The following is a 20,162-nucleotide window of genomic DNA, read 5'->3' on the forward strand; positions in this document are numbered from 1 at the left end:
TCACATCCTGCCATTTTACACCAGTTGAACATGGCCCAAATCACTTTTCATGCTCAGATTTTTCATATTCACTTGTGTAATAAGTATAGATACCGTTATAATCTCTACAGTGTATACTTTTGAAGATAAGGCCTTTTACTTTCTCAGGGCTCTCTGTATCAGTAGCTCTCAACCTTTCCAGACTACTGTGCCCCTTTCAGGAGTCTGATTTTGTCTTTCATGCCTCAGTACAAGTATTACAGCACACTATTACTGAAAAATTGCCTACTTTCTCATTTTTACCCTATAATTATAACAACATATCGGTTGGATTATAAATATTGTACTTACATTTCCATGTAAGTATATAGAGCAGTATAAACAAGTCATTGTACGAATTTTTTTTGTACTGATGTCACCAGTAGTGCTTTTTATGTAGCCTGTTGTAAAACTAGGCAAATATCTGATGAGTTGATGTACTGCTGGAAGACCTCTGTGTACCCCCCAGGAGTATACGTACACCTGGTTGAGAACCACTGCCCTGGATCATTTAGCTCCGATTTATCTCCCTCAAACACACATCTCCTACATTTCACTCAAGATCCATTGTTTCACCACTACTCCTGGATGAGTAGATGGGGAATGCTCAGAAGTGCATGGACACTTCTGAATCACTACAGAGGGTCTGTTCAATTACACTTGGACTGAGGAGACAATACTAGTGAAGTAGTAGACTTCACATATCTGTTAGTAAGATCTTGTATCTGTGTGTGTGTGTGTGTGTGTGTGTACAAATAAGCATCACCCACAGTGTTTGTGACCATCCTAAGACTAATTCGTAAAATAGTCCCCCAAAAAATTGTAATAGGGCAGTTCCTTTTCATACTAGTAGGTAAACTTTCAAAGAATGCCATACTTTATGGCACAGTGTCCCTGCTTAAAATTTGGTGTTTCACAACATGCCCTTATGAAGGTGTAAAGAAAATGCAATTTCTCTCTTTAGCGCTCCACTGTTAAAGCTTCCAATTTTAAATGGAAGCCTCTTGGTATTCAACTTGCATGTATACTTCGTAGCAAGCAAAGCCTTGTACTAGAACTGAGCAGTGGAAACTCATGTAGGAACATTGGCATTTTAGTACCTGGCTTCTGAAACGTGATCTACTTCCCGTCAGAGTCTCCAGTACGGCTAGATCTTTGGAGATCTTAACTGAAGATAATATTTCACAATTCTCTGGTCATTTTTAATGACCAGTGCTGTAGTTCTTATAATCTCGTCTATTGTGCTGCATTAACACTGGACTTGCTTTGAACTAATTTTGATGCTATATTAACCATGTGATAAAAATTTTGATCTTTCCTTTGTTTGTAAATTATGTGAGCAAATAAATTGTATAATCTGTGTCTCCTTCTCAATAACCAGCAACAGCTGGTTTGAACAGGTCAGTGGGTATAATATGCATTTGTTACACATTAATACTTGCTGTCCAGATTAATACAAGTGTGTGCCCTTGAGTGGTAGGGGTGAGAGAACCATAGACTATCACGTAGGCCACAAATAAGATGTTTTTAATGCAAGGCACCCTTGATGACACACACTTTTATTCTACATTATTCATATTTATTTTGCTCTCTTTTACTGTTTACATATTTTTTTTATAAAGCTGCTGAAGTAAAGTTACAGAAGAAAGAAACAAACAATCTTACCACTGGGCTTGTCTGTCCCGTCCCCGTCCCCATCACCACCACCAGTGCTCTGAGAACTACATAATATCCATCCTGTTAGCAACATTGGAGCATTTCAAAATGGAAATGGGAGGAGCACTGGGTGCCAGCAGGTGACTGATATCAATACTGATAAACAGAGGGGGATTTGAATAGTTAAACTTTCATTATATAAATCTGATTTCAGCTTTGAAAAATACAGCAACCCGGGCAACACCAAAATCAAATAGACATTCATGGACTGCAACAATACCGAACAAAAAGGTAACCGCGTGAATGTGGATATTTTGTGTGAAGTATCTATTTAGGAACATAGGAATTGCCTTACTGCCTCAGACCAGTGGTCCATCTAATCTGGTATCTTGTCTGTGACAATGGCCACTGGCAGATGCTTCAAAGGAAGTTGCAAGAAACCACATTGTGGGTTACACAAAATGAGAAACCATCTTACTTAACCCCCTCAATTAGTGGTTGGTTCCTATGGTGAAAAAAAGCAGGAGGCTTTTTTGAACCTCCAAATGAACAATCAACTAGTGCTTTTTATCTGTTTTGTTGCCCTGCTCAAAATATTCGAGTAGATTTGAAAAGGCACAGTTCTCCTTTACAGAAATTGCACTAGGTCATCCCTCTTGTATCATGTCCAGCTCTACTTACCATAGGTTTCTACAGACAGAATATTCTATTTTTAATTATTTCAATCCATTTGGCATTGCAGTGAATCTCAGAGGTCTTCAATTCTCAGGATCATCCCTACCATCTTTTTTTAAAGATAAGTAGTCGATTTGCCACCTTTCCATCCTATGGCATAGCAAGTGATTGATGAAAGTTTGCATATTTTTCTCAGCAGCTCAGCCAATTCATTTTTAATTTCCTTCAGAACTCTTGAGTGAATACCATCAGATCCTGGGGACCAGTTGCTCTCATTTGCTCTAGCGCCATCAGTCTCTGACAGTGCTTCATCTTTTTTACCTGAAAGGGGTAGGTCTGGGTTGAGTATCAGCCCAGCATCCAGTGTGAGGAAGAATGGTGTATTGCTTTTCTGTGAAATCCGTATCCTATTTAACTTCTCCCTTTACTCCCTGGCAGACTTGTGAACTCACTGATTCTCGTGTAGGCTTCTTGCTTCTGAAATACTTAAAGAATTTTTGTTTGTACATCTTTGGCTATTTGCATTTCCAATTCCTTCTTAGCCCTCCTAATTTCCACTTGCATTTTAACTGCCATAGTTTATGCTCTTTTCTGTCATCACTTCAGCTAAATTTCCATTTTTGAATGAAAACTGGTTGGTTTAAAAGGAACCCTTAACCCAGGCCATATAACTTGACTCCCCCAGCCAGCCAGCCACCTTCCTGCTTCTATGTTTGTTTCGCGGTGTGAACACCTTTTGTGACTCTAAGAGAATGATGATTCAGACTATGCTCAATCAAAGATTTTAATGTGTTTTCCTTAGGGCCTTTTGACTTAGCTGCCTCATTTTTAATTTAAACCCCTCATTCTAAGTTTACAGTTGCTATACTCGTTTTTGGTATGATTCCTCCACAAGAATGTTGAACTTAATTATGCATTGGTCACTTAATAGCTGAGTTATTCTTGATCTAAATAGTGTGTTACTTAAGACTATATTGAAAATAGCCCTTCCTCTTGTGTGCTTTAGAATTCGTTTTTCCAAGAAGGGATTTTGTAAGTTGTCCTCTTGTACCATTTGATCAGTTTATGTGCAGTAGCTGAAATCACCCATTATTACTGTTTTACTAGACTTACTAGCTCTTTTGATCTCCCTCTATGTTGTATACTCTTGTCTTGATCCAAAGCCGAATGAAGTCAAAAGGAATGAAGTACCATTGACTTCATTTGGCTTTGGATCAGAACCTCGATGTCCTTTTCATGACTTGGTGCTATGACCCTACTAGTGTATTTGTATTCCTGTGGCCTGGAATTTGCATCCATACAGATTCTACAGGATGGTGTTCCCCATCATTACCCTGTAGGAGTCTATGGAATTTTCTAAGCGTAGCACTGCTACTCCATCTGTATGATTTAGTCTGTATTTCCAGTGCAATTGTCTCCGGGTATTAGTGTCCCACTGATTTGGTCATTCCATCATGTTGCAAGAATGCCTGTTATGTCAGGAACCATTTCCCTATTTTTGTTGTCGGTACATAGATGTGTCCAGTTCTTATTTTTGTCCCTAGGTCTATTTTTATTAAATTTTATCACATTCTCTTTCTGGAATGAACCTCTGGAATCTCAACCTGTCCCTCTTCTAGTTCATCTGTAATAAGTGGCTGGTCCTTTACTACCAGATATGGAGTTAATTTTGAAATCTGTGTCCAACCTGACTTCTCCTGAGTGTAAGGATTTTTATACATACAAATAGGGTCTTTCCAAAGGAGTGTTTACAACTTGCTCTTTATATTCAAGGATGCTCTGCATAAACTAAAGGAAGGGATCTTTACTTACAGACTAGAAGCTGCATCAGTTACTACAATACAGCCTTTAGTTTAGTTATGCATTAAAAGGGTGTTTGTTCTTGATAAGTTTGGTGCAGAGTGAACAGACTCAAGTCTTCAAAAATCCTCGTCTGGATGTGTGAATGTAGAATGAAATGTGGCATTGCATCCTGTATATTTACATGAAATAGGTTTGCTGCTTCCTTCAGCAATATAGTGGGATACTGTTTTTTGCTGCTGTTGTCCTAAGTGTGTAGGTTAGTGGATCCTTACAATACAGTTCATGCAAATTGGTTTTGACGTTCTTTTGCATCAACTAGCCTTAAAGAGCAACTTTCATGCATGAGAAAAGTTTCAAATGGATTAGACTTAACGTGTAATTATATTTACCTTGGTTCTTCCCTTTGTTAGTAATTTAAGCTCAAACCTTTGAATCATCTTCCCTCTTCCTATTCTAGGTTTGATGCTATAATGCTGGATTTTTATCCAGAGCAAGGGAATGTATTGGATTATGATTTCGTGGCAGGAGTGGCTGGCATGTGAGAGGACAAACGTCACACCACCCAGCTGCACTAATAATGGACAGTACACAATAAGACTGGCCAATTAAATTGCTTTTTATATAATTTTCCCCAAAACTTTCCTCCACAGTACAATACTTAACCCAAAGTTGTTTTAGACAGGTCAAACCTGAGGCTATCATCAAGACACTTCCATTATAAATGCCTCTCTCAGGCACTTACAACCAGACCTGGCCTTAACTTCTAGATAAAACAATATGAAACAGTATTTCTCTTTCCTCCTTCCTCATCCCTGCAAATGTAACAGACTTCTGCCTAGTGCATTGCACCACTGTGCACTAAGCTGCCTTTAGCAGTTGGGGAAAATGATTTTTAGTGGGAATTTAATCTAAAGGACATGCAGAGTGACTCAGGATAGACAGGAGTGGTAGAGCCTTGTTTGTGCTCTAAGTGAGGGGTGGCCAACCTGAGCCTGAGAAGGAGCTGGAGTTTACCAGTGTACATTGCCAAAGAGCTACAGTAATACATCAGCAGCCCCCCATCAGCTACTTGCCCTCCCCCCTGCCCCAGCACCTCCCCCTCCCTCCCTCCCTCCCTCCTTGCAGCTCCTGACCAGCTGTTTTGTAGCATGCAGGGGGGGTGGGGGAGAACAAGGGCATGGCAGGGGAGGGGGTGGGAAGGGGTGGAGAGGGGGCAGAGCCAGGGGTTGAGCAGTGAGCACCTTGTAGCACATTGGAAAGTTGATGCCTATACAAGGAGCTGCATATTAACTTCTGAAAAGCTACAGGTTGGCCACCCCTGCTCTAAGTGGTTTGACTATGGGAAGGATTCAGAATCTGTAAGGCACAGACTGTCTCCCTGTACTGTGGGTGCTTAAAAAATGTCTAGGTCAAATCACTGCAATACTTTGCATTGATCAGTTTAAGGGAGTGGGCTAGAAATTTACATCCTCCCCCTTAATGGAAACTAACATTTTCTTTGTATTTAATTGACACCAAATGAGAGGTACCCACCATAGGGGGAGGCAGGGGGGAAGGCTAGCTCTTATAACCTGAGATTATGACCATTTGGTCTGAAATTTGTACCTGTTTGCTCAGTGGTAGCTGGGGGGGCGGGGGTGTTTTGCCCTTTTTGAATCAGAATAAAATGTGAATATGGGGGGAGGGAGAGCTCAGTGGTTTGAGCATTGGCCTGCTAAACCCAGGGTTGTGAGTTCAATCCTTGAGGGGGCCATTTAGGGATCTGGGGCAAAAATTGGGGCTTGGTCCTGCACTGAGCAGGGGGTTGGACTAGATGACCTCCTGAGGTCCCTCACAACTCTGATATTCTGATTGTTGTGAATGGACCTTTTTTGATATATTAAACTTTGTGCTAGTGCTCAGAGGAAAGTGCCTTTCCCCTAGTTGAAGCTGTGTGGTTTAGACATTTTTAAAGTGAGGTATTGTGGAAATTACTCTGATTTTTATTAACACTCCACTGGTGGTTCAGCACATTGAATGCTGGTATAAAGTGGATGAAATAAACCATAATAAATGGGCCTTAAAGAACAGTGGCTGCTGCTCTCCTTAACCTGCAATTCCTCTTGAGGAGTTATATTCCAAAGTGTATAGTGCTAAATAATTGAATGTGTATCTGAATTCATGTGAGGTTTGATAACAGCACTTCTTGTTACGGCACCAAAAATGCTACAGGTAGCATCACATGACTGGTTGAAATGAGTTTAGTTCTTACAAACCATACTGCTGATTTTCTTTGGGTCTCTAGCCCCAACATAGCTGTATTCTATTACCTTTTAAAAAAATAAACCAGCATACACAACCCTGTGCACGTTGTATAACTCATGGGTGAGCGAGGTCAGAATTCTTCTTCTTGACTGCTGTGCCAGCAACGGACTTGAATAAAACTGGCAAGCTGATGCCCCAGCAAATACACACAAATGGGGCTAGATTTGCCAATTGTATTCAGCTGCCAAAGGACTTTCCTTGATTTGTAGCAGCTGATGTGATTTCAAGGAGACACTCCTGCTGAAGACAGTTAACTTTGTATATAATGTATCCAATTCTGATTATATCTCCTTATAACTGAAGCCATTAAGAGGCGTTGAACCTTGCGGCCTTATGCCCTGTCAATGCAATGTGGAGGAAAAGTTGTATTAGCCCTGGTCTACACTAGGACTTTAGGTCGAATTTAACAGCGTTAAATCGATGTAAACCTGCACCCGTCCACATGATGAAGCCCTTTATTTCGACTTAAAGGGCTCTTAAAATCGATTTCCTTACTCCACCCCTGACAAGTGGATTAGCGCTTAAATCGGCCTTGCCGGGTCGAATTTGGGGTACTGTGGACACAATTCGACGGTATTGGCCTCCGGGAGCTATCCCAGAGTGCTCCATTGTGACCGCTCTGGACAGCACTCTCAACTCAGATGCACTGGCCAGGTAGACAGGAAAAGAACCGCGAACTTTTGAATCTCATTTCTTGTTTGGGAAGCTGCAGGTGATCATGCAGAGCTCATCAGCAGAGGTGACCATGATGGAGTCCCAGAATCGCAAAAGAGCTCCAGCATAGACAGAACGGGAGGTACGGGATCTGATCGCTGTATGGGGAGAGGAATCCGTGCTATCAGAACTCCGTTCCAGTTTTCGAAATGCCAAAACCTTTGTCAAAATCTCCCAGGGCATGAAGGACAGAGCCCATAACAGGGACCCGAAGCAGTGCCGCGTGAAACTGAAGGAGCTGAGGCAAGCCTACCAGAAAACCAGAGAGGCGAACGGCCGCTCTGGGTCAGAGCCCCAAACATGCCGCTTCTATGATGAGCTGCATGCCATTTTAGGGGGTTCAGCCACCACTACCCCAGCCGTGTTGTTTGACTCCTTCAATGGAGATGGAGGCAACATGGAAGCAGGTTCTGGGGACGAGGAAGATAGCTCACAGCAAGCAAGCAGAGAAACCGGTTTTCCCCACAGCCAGGAACTGTTTCTCACCCTGGACCTGGAGCCAGTACCCCCCGAACCCACCCAAGGCTGCCTCCTGGACCCGGCACGCAGAGAAGGGACCTCCAGTGAGTGTACCTTTTAAAATACTATACATGGTTTAAAAGCAAGCATGTGAAAGGATTCATTTGCCCTGGCATTCGCGGCTCTCCTGGATATACTCCCAAAGCCTTTGCAAAAGGTTTCTGGGGAGGGTAGCCTTATTGCGTCCTCCATGGTAGGACACTTTACCACTCCAGGCCAGTAACACGTACTCGGGAATCATTGTACAACAAAGCATTGCAGTGTATGTTTGCTGGCGTTCAAACAACATCCGTTCTTTATCTCTCTGTGTTATCCTCAGGAGAGTGAGATATCATTCATGGTCACCTGGTTGAAATAGGGTGCTTTTCTTCAGGGGACACTCAGAGGTGCCCATTCCTGCTGGGCTGTTTGCCTGTGGCTGAACAGAAATGTTCCCCGCTGTTAGCCAAGGGGAGGGGGGAGGGTTGAGGGGGTAGCCACACGGTGGGGGGAGGCAAAATGCGACCTTGTAACGAAAGCACATGTGCTATGTATGTAATGTTAACAGCAAGGTTTACCCTGAAAGAGTGTAGCCACTGTTTTATAAAATGTCTTTTAAAATACCGCTGTCCCTTTTTCTTTCTCCACCAGCTGCATGTGTTTCAATGATCACAGGATCTTCTCCTTCCCAGAGGCTAGTGAAGATTAGAAAGAAAAAAAAAAACGCACTCGTGATGAAATGTTCTCGGATCTCATGCTGTCCTCCCACGCTGACAGAGCACAGACGAATGCGTGGAGACAAATAATGTCAGAGTGCAGGAAAGCACAAAATGACTGGGAGGAGAGGTGGCGGGCTGAAGAGAGTAAGTGGCGGGCTGAAGAGAGGGCTGAAGCTCAAATGTGGCGGCATCATGATGAGAGGAGGCAGGATTCAATGCTGAGGCTGCTGGAGGATCAAACCAGTATGCTCCAGTGTATGGTTGAGCTGCAGCAAAGGCAGCTGGAGCACAGACTGCCACTACAGCCCCTGTGTAACCAACCGCCCTCCTCCCCAAGTTCCATAGCCTCCTCACCCAGACGCCCAAGAACGCGGTGGGGGGGCCTCCAGCCAACCAGCCACTCCACCACAGAGGATTGCCCAAAAAACAGAAGGCTGGCATTCAATAAATTTTAAAGTTGTAAACTTTTAAAGTGCTGTGTGGCATTTTCCTTCCCTCCTCCACCACCCCTCCTGGGCTACCTTGGTAGTCATCCCCCTGTTTGTGTGATGAATGAATAAAGAATGCATGAATGTGAAGCAACAATGACTTTATTGACTCTGCAAGCGGTGATCGAAGGGAGGAGGGGAGGGTGGTTAGCTTACAGAGAAGTAGAGTGAACCAAGGGGCGGGGGGTTTCATCAAGGAGAAACAAAGAGAACTTTCACACTGTAGCCTGGCTAGTCATGAAACTGGTTTTCAAAGCTTCTCTGATGCGTACCGCGCCCTCCTGTGCTCTTCTAACCGCCCTGGTGTCTGGCTGCGCGTAACCAGCAGCCAGGCGATTTGCCTCAACCTCCCACCCCGCCATAAACGTCTCCCCCTTACTCTCACAGATATTGTGGAGCACACAGCAAGCAGTAATAACAGTGGGAATATTGGTTTCGCAGAGGTCTAAGCGAGTCAGTAAACTGCGCCAGCGCACCTTTAAACGTCCAAATGCACATTCTACCACCAGTCTGCACTTGCTCAGCCTGTAGTTGAACAGCTCCTGACTACTGTCCAGGCTGCCTGTGTATGGCTTCATGAGCCATGGCATTAAGGGGTAGGCTGGGTCCCCAAGGATAACTATAGGCATTTCAACATTCCCAATGGTTATTTTCTGGTCTGGGAATAAAGTCCCTTCCTGCAGCTTTTGAAACAGACCAGAGTTCCTGAAGATGCGAGCGTCATGTACCTTTCCCAGCCATCCCACGTTGATGTTGGTGAAACGTCCCTTGTGATCCACCAGAGCTTGTAGCACTATTGAAAAGTACCCCTTGCAGTTCATGTACTCGCTGGCTTGGTGCTCCGGTGCCAAGATAGGGATATGGGTTCTGTCTATGGCCCCACCACAGTTAGGGAATCCCATTGCAGCAAAGCCATCCACTATGACCTGCACATTTCCCAGGGTCACTACCCTTGATATCAGCAGATCTTTGATTGCGTGGGCTACTTGCATCACAGCAGCCCCCACAGTAGATTTGCCCACTCCAAATTGATTCCCGACTGACCGGTAGCTGTCTGGCGTTGCAAGCTTCCACAGGGCTATCGCCACTTGCTTCTCAACTGTGAGGGCTGCTCTCATCTTGGTATTCATGTGCTTCAGGGCAGGGGAAAGCAAGTCACAAAGTTCCATGAAAGTGCCCTTACGCATGCAAAAGTTTTGCAGCCACTGGGAATTGTCCCAGACCTGCAACACTATGCGGTCCCACCAGTCTGTGCTTGTTTCCTGAGCCCAGAATTGGCGTTCCACAGCATGAACCTGCCCCATTAGCGCCATGATGCATGCATTGGCAGGGCCCATGCTTTCAGAGAAATGTGTCCATGTCCTAATCACTCACGTGACCGTGCTGATGTCGCCTACTCGCCCAGTATCGCTCTGCCAGGTTCTGGTGCTGCATATACTGCTGGATAATGCGTGTGGTGTTTAATGTGCTCCTAATTGCCAAAGTGAGCTGAGCGGCCACCATGCTTGCCTTGGTATGGCGTCCGCACAGAAAAAAGGTGCGGAACGATTGTCTGCCATTGCTCTGACGGAGGGAGGGGCGACTGACGACACAGCTTACAGGGTTGGCTTCAGGGAGCTAAAATCAACAAAGGGGGTGGCTTTACATCAAGGACTATTTCAGGCAGGACTTCCCGGAGGGTTCCAATAAGAAATGGTGCACCTAAGTAATTGTTCTTCTTGGAACAAGCAGGTTGGTCTGGCCTCTGATTGATACATGGCTAGATTTACCTCGCTGCACCTTCCCTCTGAGTGACTGCAGTGTGATCTAGTGGAATGAGTCCCCTAGGTGGGGGAGGGGGGGAAGCAAATGAGTACAAAACAAATCTGGTCTATTTCTTGTTTTGATCCACTCCATCTATCTTTTACATCTTTGGCTGGCAGCAGATGGTGCAGAAGGACTGCATGCCATCCACATCTCATGGCTGCTCAGCAGAAGATGGTGCAGTAGGACTGCTAGCCATCCTCCTCTCTTGCCTGCCCGGCAGAAGATGATGCAATATGACTGCTAGCAATCCGTATTGCCTGCCTGCTCACCATAAGACAGTTCAATAGGACTGACTGCAGGACTAAAGAGAATGACCTGGTCAAGTCACTCCAAATTTAGTCCCTGTGCCCATGTCTGCCCAGGCACTCCCAGCTGACATGGCCAGGAGCACCTCAGACATGACTATGAGGGCTACCAGTCGTACTGTACCGTCTGCTGCCAGAAGGCAATGGGTTGATGCTGCTGTGTAGCAATGCCGTACCGCATCTGCCAGCACCCAGGAGACATACAGTGACGGTTACCTGAGCGGGCTCCATGCTTGTGGTGGTATGGCGTCCGCACAGGTAACTCAGGAAAAAAGGTGCAAAACGATTGTCTGCCCTTGCTTTCACAGAGGGAGGGAGGGAACAGGGGCTTGACATCATGTACCCAGAACCACCTGTGACAATATTTTAGTCCCATCAGGCATTGGGATCTCAACCCAGAATTCCAATGGGCAGCAGAGACTGCAGGAACTGTGGGATAGCTACCCACAGTGCCACGCTCTGGAAGTCTACTCTAGCCTCAGTACTGTGGAAGCACTCTGCCGAGTTAATGCACTTAGGCCATTTTCTGTGGGGACACACACACGTATATAAAAAAACAATTTCTAAAATCCAACTTCTATAAATTTGACCTAATTCCATAGTGTAGATATACCCTAAGTTGACATAGAGCACTCCTTCAGTTCTTCACCCCCCACGCTTGATTGATAGAAGAGATGTGGATTCATGTAGTGCCTAGCAGAGGTCCTTCATGCCAGGTACTACTTTCAGCAGCCCCTTGGCTAATGTTAGAAGGTATAGGTCATTTCCAAACAGGACTTGTTCACAAGAAGCTGAAATTTTTTCCAGCGCAACAGTATGTGCATGATTCATGCAACAGCTTATATGTTCACTGAGAGCAATCATCTTCTTGCCTTTGTCCTACCCACCCAAAGATCTGCCTTTTTCTTTACAGGGAGGCATGAGGGAAGCATGAGGTATTCTCAGGCAGAACAGCATCATGGCTGCCTTTCCAAAAAATTGTAATGTTGATGCATAATGCTGAGGGTATAAGGGAGGCTCTGGTGTAGCTTGACAAGCAGGTACTCCCCTGGGTGGAGTTAGCATACTAACAGACAATCAGGGGGTAGTACTTGCTGGTCACTAAGCTTTCCCCACCAAAAGGCTTTATTATTGCAGCTTGCTCACTCTGTACCAGCACCGAATCGAACAGCAGCCAGGACATTCAGTTTTGTTAAGGTTAGATAGGGCAGACGTTTTTATAAGCCAGTGGTAATATTTCAAAATAGACTTTCCTGACCTTCCCCTTCCACAAAGCTTATTTCAAATGGTCTAGTGCATAAGCCATCCTGAAACTACTTGAATACACTTCTCAGTTAGTGCCTGAAGGAGATTCTCCTCCACCGAGAACTGAGTGCATATGTGAAAGAGAACCACCACCTATTAATCCACACTTTACCCATGCCTTCCTCTAGAGGCCACCCATTCCTTTCCAGGGAAGAGGAGAGGTGGGTGACCAAGTTCTTACCCCCCACTTAACACTAGGTGATAGCTTCAATCTTATCTTCATCCCATAGCGAATCTGATCTGAACAGTTTCTAAGACCTATTCCTAGTACCAGGCTATTTGATTGCGACTAAAGACCCATTTATCCCTTCAGTGAAGGCAAGAGTTCCACAATCCACCCTCACCCTACAAAAGTCTCCTCACTAATATAAGAGTCCCAAGAAGCTGATATCACTCCTTCATAAGGTTTACTCAAGACAGGTGTGGGGGTTTTTGAAGCCTTTTATTGTGTGAACGGTATTGAAAGACATTAGTTCTCCTTCTCCTGCACAGTCTTGGTTCCGCGCAGTCTACCAGTACGACGGGCAGCAATGAGACCGACCTTGCGCCCAGCGGGAGCATCTCTCCTGATGGTTGAAGGCTTACCAATATGTTGATGGTTACCACCTCCAAAGGGATGTTCTACAGGCTATAAAGAAAGTCAACAAGGTCAAAAATGTAGACAAAGGGATGTTTCAAGTTAAATAAATTAAACTTAACACTCAAACCAAGGTTAAGTGTGCACTAGAACTTATTTTATACCTTTTATCTCCTTACTTTATATAAAGGAATAATTTTACCTACATGCATGCTCCACAGCAGATGTTTGCAGCTGCAGAGCAATACTATATGCATTTTCTAGGCAGTTTATATAGCCTACACTCAATAGCTCTTGCCAAAAGCACCACTGAATCTTGAATGACAATTGTTAAGCCCTTACGTGAACTATAGAAGGACAGACATTTGAAAGCTGAGACACTTACATTCATAGCCACACCACGGACACGTGGCCAGCAGTTTCGCTTTGCCTTGTATTTGTGATAGGCACGACCTGCCTTTAGGATAGGCTTGTCAATACGACCTCCACCAGCAACAATGCCTGAAATTAATTTTAAAAATACAAATTAATTAGTTGGGAGTTAAGATGTTATGGTCACCACTTTATATTTTGAAAGCTTTAACTCATGCAGTGAAGTCCATGGCTAAAATGATTAGCAAATGGCTGTTAGTGATGGGATATTTAAGGGGAAGTACCAATTCACACTAAGGAAAAAATGGACTGCTATTTTGCGATTTTAAACTGTTTTAGAAATCTTGTCTAGCTAGCTAATCTGTGAAAGTGAGTCACAAATGTGCAACTGTCCACACAAGCATTTCACACCCAGGACAAGAGTATGATTGCTTCATGGAGGTTAGATACTGTGAAACTATATTCTTGCAAACAGGTGTTCCAGTATCTCTATGCATTGAAGGTGGGCTGCAAAGGAAGAGTTCTTAATTTTAATCTCTACTTAGTTAACCTTTCTCCTTTTAATAGTAAGACTAGATCACAAAAGATGGTCCCGAATACTAGATCATTGGTTATACTTCCCAGAATTGCTTGTACAATGCCAACACAGCTGCCTGGAGTAATGAGATGTGACCACCTTTCAGTTAGAACAAATCATCAATGAAAGATCAGGAGAAACAGTTAGGGCCTACTGGGTCTTACCTTCAACACACTGGTCATGACTGACTTGGGACACTGCTAACAACAGCTTAAGATATGTGATGAATTAACTATGAAAATTACTGTAGCCTGTGTAATTTGCATATTCAGTCTTTATATTGCTTCCCCTGCCCTTATTCTGTACCACCAGTGTGTGTGTTAAATGCAATAGTTGTCAAACCTCCCTGTGCCCCTAGATGTAGGGTTACTAACACTCCAGGATTCTCCTGGAGTCTCTAGAAATTAGAGATTGTTATGTGATGAAGCCTCCAGGACTATGTCCAATCAAAATTAGCAACCCTACCCAGCTCTGGCAGAGAAGAAATGTACAGGGAAGTAATGAGTTTGCTACTGAAGTCCAAAAACTAGCTACTGGTAAAATGGATTGTTTAGAATGAAAGATGTCCAGTTTTTAAAACAAACAGTTTCCTGCTAGCTTCACACAGCACCTGCCACTGAAGTACAGCACCCCTATAATAGTTTAGGGTAAGTAATACTGTATCCTCATGCAATTTCAAAAAAGCAGGTAGTACTCTGTTTCTCAACTTTCTTGTACTGGCAACTGCCTTTGGACTTCACTGAGCTGAAACCTGAGCTCTGCCACCCAGGGCTAAAGCATGTAACTTAGCTTTGCTGGGCCCCAGGCAATTGTCCTGCTTGCCACCACTAAACCCATCCCATGACCCCCAGGTTGAGAAACAGTGTTAATTCAGCTTTTAGACTGGACACTCAAGCAGCCATCCCAACTTCTGCAAGTAGTACCACAGGATTTAGTGATCAGATGGTCAGGATCTGGTGTATGTCTCATCTAATACAGAGCACCTGCAACAGCCACTGGGGCTTTGGCTTTAGCCTTAGACTCACTCAAAAGGAAGCCTGCCACCTCTTGGAACACCAATACTGTTTCCTACAGAACTGAAGGTTTTCCTTGTAAGTCTCCCAAGCAAGGGTAGCAAAATTGCATGCTTTCATAAACTGATCAGCTCTCTGCACATGTGTATTATGATACCTCTCTGGAACTGGAGTTTATCACAGTCTACTTTTGAACTCTATTTCCAAGCCTACACACCATTAGAACTTCTTAAATCCAACACAATCACTTCCTAATAACTCTTGATAAAGTATATAGGCTAATGTGTTACGTTATTTGGGGGCTGAGAATGTCTTTTGTTCTTTGTATAATGCCTAGCATAGTAGAGATTCTAGGCTTTATGATAACACAACTTGTGCAGTAAGACCCACATTAAAGCAGTACATTAAACTCCCATGTACACACTATTCACACATACACCTATATAATATGTAGGCTACTTTGGGTCCACGTGTGTACAGTTAGCTTTCAAAGACGCAACACACACCCCAACCTAGATCACCAGTGTTTGAGGTATTAAGCACTGAGCCTATTTACTACCACCCCTTTCACTACAGTTTGGACACCATTAAGATACAATACATAAATTGACCGCTGTCACTTGTGACTTACCAACAACAGCTCTGTTTGCAGAAGAGATCACCTTCTTGGAACCAGAAGGCAGCTTCACTCGGGTTTTCTTAGTTTCAGGATTGTGGGAGATAACTGTGGCATAGTTTCCAGAAGCACGGGCCAGTTTACCACGGTCACCAGGCTTTTCTTCAAGGCAACAGACAATGGTGCCTTCTGGCATAGTGCCAACAGGTAGGACATTTCCGATGTTAAGCTGAGCTGAAAAAAATAGACCCATTTAGTTATCTGTAGATGCACATCATAAGAGCGGCCATACTGGGTCAAACCAAAGGTCCATCAAGCCCAGTATCCGATCTTTTGACAGTGGCCAATGCCAGGTACCCCAGAGGGACTTTTTGAAGCTTAACTGTAATCTTGAAAAATCCAGAAATATTTATAGCTATTTTCAGGTACAATATACAGACTCAAACCAGAAATAAGGTATTAAACTATTACACATCACTAGAAGTATTTATAGGGTTACCAACATGATGCTATCTGGGTACACTTTCCCTCCCCCCTTCCTTCAATAACATAGTGACTTTAGGGTAATCCATCAGTCAAATGTAAGGGATTCTAAGGAATAGTTTGTCAGAGGCCTGGACAAAAAAAAAAATGCACCTTGTTAGCTTATAAATGTTAGTTGCAGAATCTGTTGGATGGTGAAATGTTTCCAGCTCCATATAAAAACATAGTACTTTGCAAACAGCTAGTGAAGGCCAGTGCATTAAACATTACTTTTAGAAATCTTAGGGCTCATAAGGTCATGCAGTAAAGTTCTCAGGAAGACAAACATGCAGGTCAGATTGCATCATATGAGTCTAAGCCAGTGGTTCTAAACCTTTCCAGATGACTGTACCCTATTCAGGAGTCTGATTTGTCTTGTGTACCCCCAAGTTACACCTCACTTAAATACTCACTTAACACAATCAGGCATAAAAATAGAAGTATCACAGCACACTTACTGAAAAATTGCTTACTTTCTCATTTTTACCATATTATTAAACACCAATTGGAATATAAATTTTGTACTTATATTTCAGTGTATAGCATATAGAGCAGTATAAAAAAATCATTGTCTATATGAAATTTTAGTCTGTACTGACTTCACTAATGCTTTTTACGTAGTCTGTTATAAAATAGGCAAATATCTAAATGAGTATCGATGTACCCCTTGGACGACCTCTGCATACCCCCTGGGCTACATGTACCCCTGGTTGAGAACCACTGGTCTAAACTACCAGCTTCTGGAGGCCACTTAAACATGACTAGCTGCAGTTCTAACTCACCTTTCTTGCCGCAGTAAACAAACTGGCCAGTATGAATACCCTCAGCTGCAATGAACAACTCTGTTCTTTTCTTAAACCTGTATGGATCACGAAATGCAACCTTGGCAAGGGGAGCACCTCGGCCAGGATCATGAATGATATCCTGATGTGATAAAAAGCATATTTAGAAACAGCCATGTCATTTATTCAGATTAGTGACAAATACATAAGCTTGTAGCAAATACTTAAACCTAACAGGCTCTTAAGACAAGTAGTTTAAACATTATTCTAACTCCTCCAAAAAGTTAGAATCTGGTACCAGTCTTTCACTCAACCCTTACTCTAAGTTCAGATCAAGTTCACTTCTGCAAGATGGCCAGATCAAAAACCTAGCTGTAACAGTTCAGTTAAATATACTACTTCATGCTAATCACACTTACTGCCCTTTTTTAATCCCTGCAGACCTTCCAAAATTAGGCATTTGGCTTTCACTAACACCAATTTAATACGCTGTTTATGCATATTTTAATTGAGACCTACCAAAAAGCTATTTTGAGAACCATTTAAAAAGAGAGGAACTTTTTCAACTGGTCTCCAAGTAACTCCTCCCAACCCACATCTGTCAGAGTTTCAGAACTGCCAATATATTTATGTAAAGGTCTTAATTGATTTGGAACTGCCAAATTCATTTAGCTTTTGTAGGTGTGTTTGGTACTGTTAGACTGCCCCTTCTTTCCCCCAACAGGATCACACTGATTTGTTGCAATTAGATTGTTTGATGTTTAGACAAATCCTCTGAGCAGCAATCTGGGTCACTTAACAAGTTCTATTCCTCTAAGAGACTTTCAATTTGATTTCAGACTAACTCCCTTCTGGCCTGACAATAACCATCTGAAGTGTCAAGCTAAGAGTAGTATTTTTTCTAAGAAGCTTAGAGGAATTTATTGTGTTAAAAAAACAGCTAATGTTTGGAAGGCAGCATGACTATGCTAGTCTACACTAGATTAGACTGACTCAGCTACATCACTCAGAGGTGTGAAAAAATCCATACCCCATGAGCAATGTCATTAAACCAACCTAACTCCTTGTGTAGGCTGCACTAGGTCAATGGAAGTATTCTTTCATCCAGCTACCTGCCCCCTTGAATCCTTCCATCATTGTAGTGTCTATGCTGAAGCACTACACCTGTGCCACTGCAGAAGAGTAACTGTAGACATCCCCTTAGCCATCTGGGAGTCAGATGTGGGTTCTACTTCCAGCTCTGGCACTATCCTACTGGGAGACACAGGGCCAGTGTAGATTTTAAAAATGCGTAAATGTTACATTGATGAACCCTCAAATTTTGCAAATAAAGAGCACTGCTTTAATTATACAGAATCAGGGAAAATTAATCTTTAACTTTGATATCAACTTAGGTTTTATAAGTAGGTCAACATGAGGTACCACATTAAATATCTATATTTTCATTCCTTACAATGGAGTGAATTCTGGTATTTACATACATCCACCTACAAGTACTTTGTCGTACATTAAAGTTTCTCCCTTAATTGCTTTTGGTTTGTTCAGTTAGCAGATGGAGAATATTTTTTTCCATTTTCCACTAGTTCAAAGTTCAGACTGGAAATTGAAACAGTATGAAAGCTTTATTTCCCGCCTCTAATTTATCAAAAAACAACAGTGAATGATACAATTGTGTTCTTAAAATTTATGAAGCTAGATTTTCAGAGCCAGGGAAAAAGCAGCTACCTAGCTAATGATAGGACAAGAGCTCCTAGGAAGGTTTGACCTTAACTGCCATGGAAATCATATTTAAGGTAAACGTTACGTGTAGTTGCAAATCATGTTTTAACGGGTATATCAACCGATGAGAACAAATACAAAACATGATTAAAGTAATTGCAATAGGTTGCAGCTGGCTGACCTGAATCGCGAGTAAAACCGAGTTTAAATCGATCCACCCCTGCCTCGAGCAATTCACTGCCCTTCTCCGAGTCCGGTCCCGCCACGGCCGTGGGGATGACACGTGCTACCCCCGCGCCGGCTCCCACCCGCGGCCTGAGCCCGGCACCCCCCGGCGGGGCCCCTAGCCCCCGACCCACCTTTACGATGCCCTTGATGTAGCCGTGCCTCTCGGCGAAGTCGATCGCCCTCAGCTTAGCGGGGCCCTTCCGGTGCTTCACGTGGGCTCGGAACACAGACCCGGCGCCCTTCCGCTGGCCCCTGATCACGCGGCCCATGGCGCTCTGCGGGGAGAACCGACCCGGCTCGCGACAAACCGCTGACTCCGCGCGCGCCGCGCGGCCCGGCCGCACCCAACCGCCGCCGCCCCCCCCCCAGCGCCACGCTGGCCCTTCCCGCCCTGGGAGGCCGCGCCGACAACCGGGCGCGAGGCGAGGAGGCCCCAGGAGCCGGCTGCGATTCGAACCTCGGGCCCTGCCCGGTCCCCCCCCCCCGAGACCTCGCGACCCGTTCAAACCCCTCCCGCCAAGGGCGCAGGGAAGGGCCGAGGGAAGGCTCGGGCGGCCGGGGCCGGAGCGCCCCCGATGGGGGTGGATAGACCCGGCTCCCGTAGCGCCACCTTGCTCCTACCTCCTCCGGTGCCTGCTCCAGAAAGGAAGGAGGAAGGACAGTAGGGGGGTCACGGCGGCGCTAAACCCTTCCGGGGCAAGGCACTGGTGGCGCGCGGTGACGTCAGGCCGCTTAGCTTCCTGGGTAACGTAGTCCCGTCGCCTTCGCTTCTGGTCGAACTCCGAGTCCGGGGGTGAGGGGCGGGGCGGGGCGCGGCGCATGCGCCTCTCATGGAGGGTGAGAAAAGGCCGGGCTCGTGCTTGGGCCCAGTGATGCTGAGGGAAGGGGCGTGTCCGTGCAGCCCCGCCCCCTCCCCATTGTGACGTCATTACTGTCGGGAGCAGGGCGCTGTGTCACATTCGCTCCCGGGAGCCAGGCCCGTGCAGCGTGGCGCGTCCCCGCAAATCAGTAACCGCCGCGGTGACGCTATAGCGTGTAACCGCCCCGCCCACATTCCTAGGCTCGACTCCAGTCTCGCGCCTGCCCCGCCCCGAGCCTGAGGGGGCTTGTCTCCACGCGGGGTTGCGTCGGTTTAACTTCATTTTGAAACGGAGTTTAGTTCAACCTAGTTTAGTTGAATGGCCGCCGAAGGCTGGGGGCGTCCCCCGGGATGTTTTACGTGGCGCTCACACCGGTCCCGCTCTTCGCTGGTTAACGCTCAGCAACCCCCCCCCGCCCCGGGGTCGGCTCCCCGGGACTGCGCGCCCCGCCGCTCCCCGCGCTTGTAGCGGGCCTTGAGGCTGTCGCTGAGCCGCTACTGTAGGGGGCCCCATGGTGGCCACCTCTCTGTCCACTCAAGTAGGGACCCCTGGCTCCTCCGTCCTGATGGGGGGAGTCGAAGTAGAGTGAGTGGCTTGAGACCCGG

The 20,162-nt window shown here is 45.0% G+C and overlaps 1 protein-coding gene across 1 annotated transcript; it reads right to left on the reverse strand.

Moving 5' to 3' along the window:
- Positions 1 to 12,714: 12,714 nt before the first annotated feature.
- RPL8 (ribosomal protein L8) lies at positions 12,715 to 19,469 on the reverse strand. Its single transcript, XM_074969041.1, has 6 exons — positions 19,319 to 19,469; positions 18,829 to 18,972; positions 16,751 to 16,892; positions 15,462 to 15,680; positions 13,254 to 13,369; positions 12,715 to 12,919 (listed from the first exon to the last, which is right to left on the reverse strand). Exons 2-6 carry the CDS (start codon positions 18,964 to 18,966, stop codon positions 12,761 to 12,763), a joined length of 774 nt encoding a protein of 257 aa, XP_074825142.1. The 5' UTR covers positions 18,967 to 18,972; positions 19,319 to 19,469; the 3' UTR covers positions 12,715 to 12,760.
- Positions 19,470 to 20,162: the final 693 nt, after the last annotated feature.

Source organism: Natator depressus, chromosome 1, assembly GCF_965152275.1.
Source record: "Natator depressus isolate rNatDep1 chromosome 1, rNatDep2.hap1, whole genome shotgun sequence".
In the NCBI taxonomy this organism is placed as follows: Eukaryota; Metazoa; Chordata; order Testudines; family Cheloniidae; genus Natator; species Natator depressus.

Coding starts and splice junctions, on each gene's coding strand:
- RPL8 (XM_074969041.1), bottom strand. CDS start 18,966: ATGGGCCGCGTGATCAGGGGCCAGCGGAAGGGCGCCGGGTCTGTGTTC. Junction 15,681..16,750: donor TGTTTACTGCGGCAAGAAAG/GTGAGTTAGAAC, acceptor TATTTTTTTCAG/CTCAGCTTAACATCGGAAAT. Junction 12,920..13,253: donor TCCGTGGTGTGGCTATGAAT/GTAAGTGTCTCA, acceptor CTTTCTTTATAG/CCTGTAGAACATCCCTTTGG.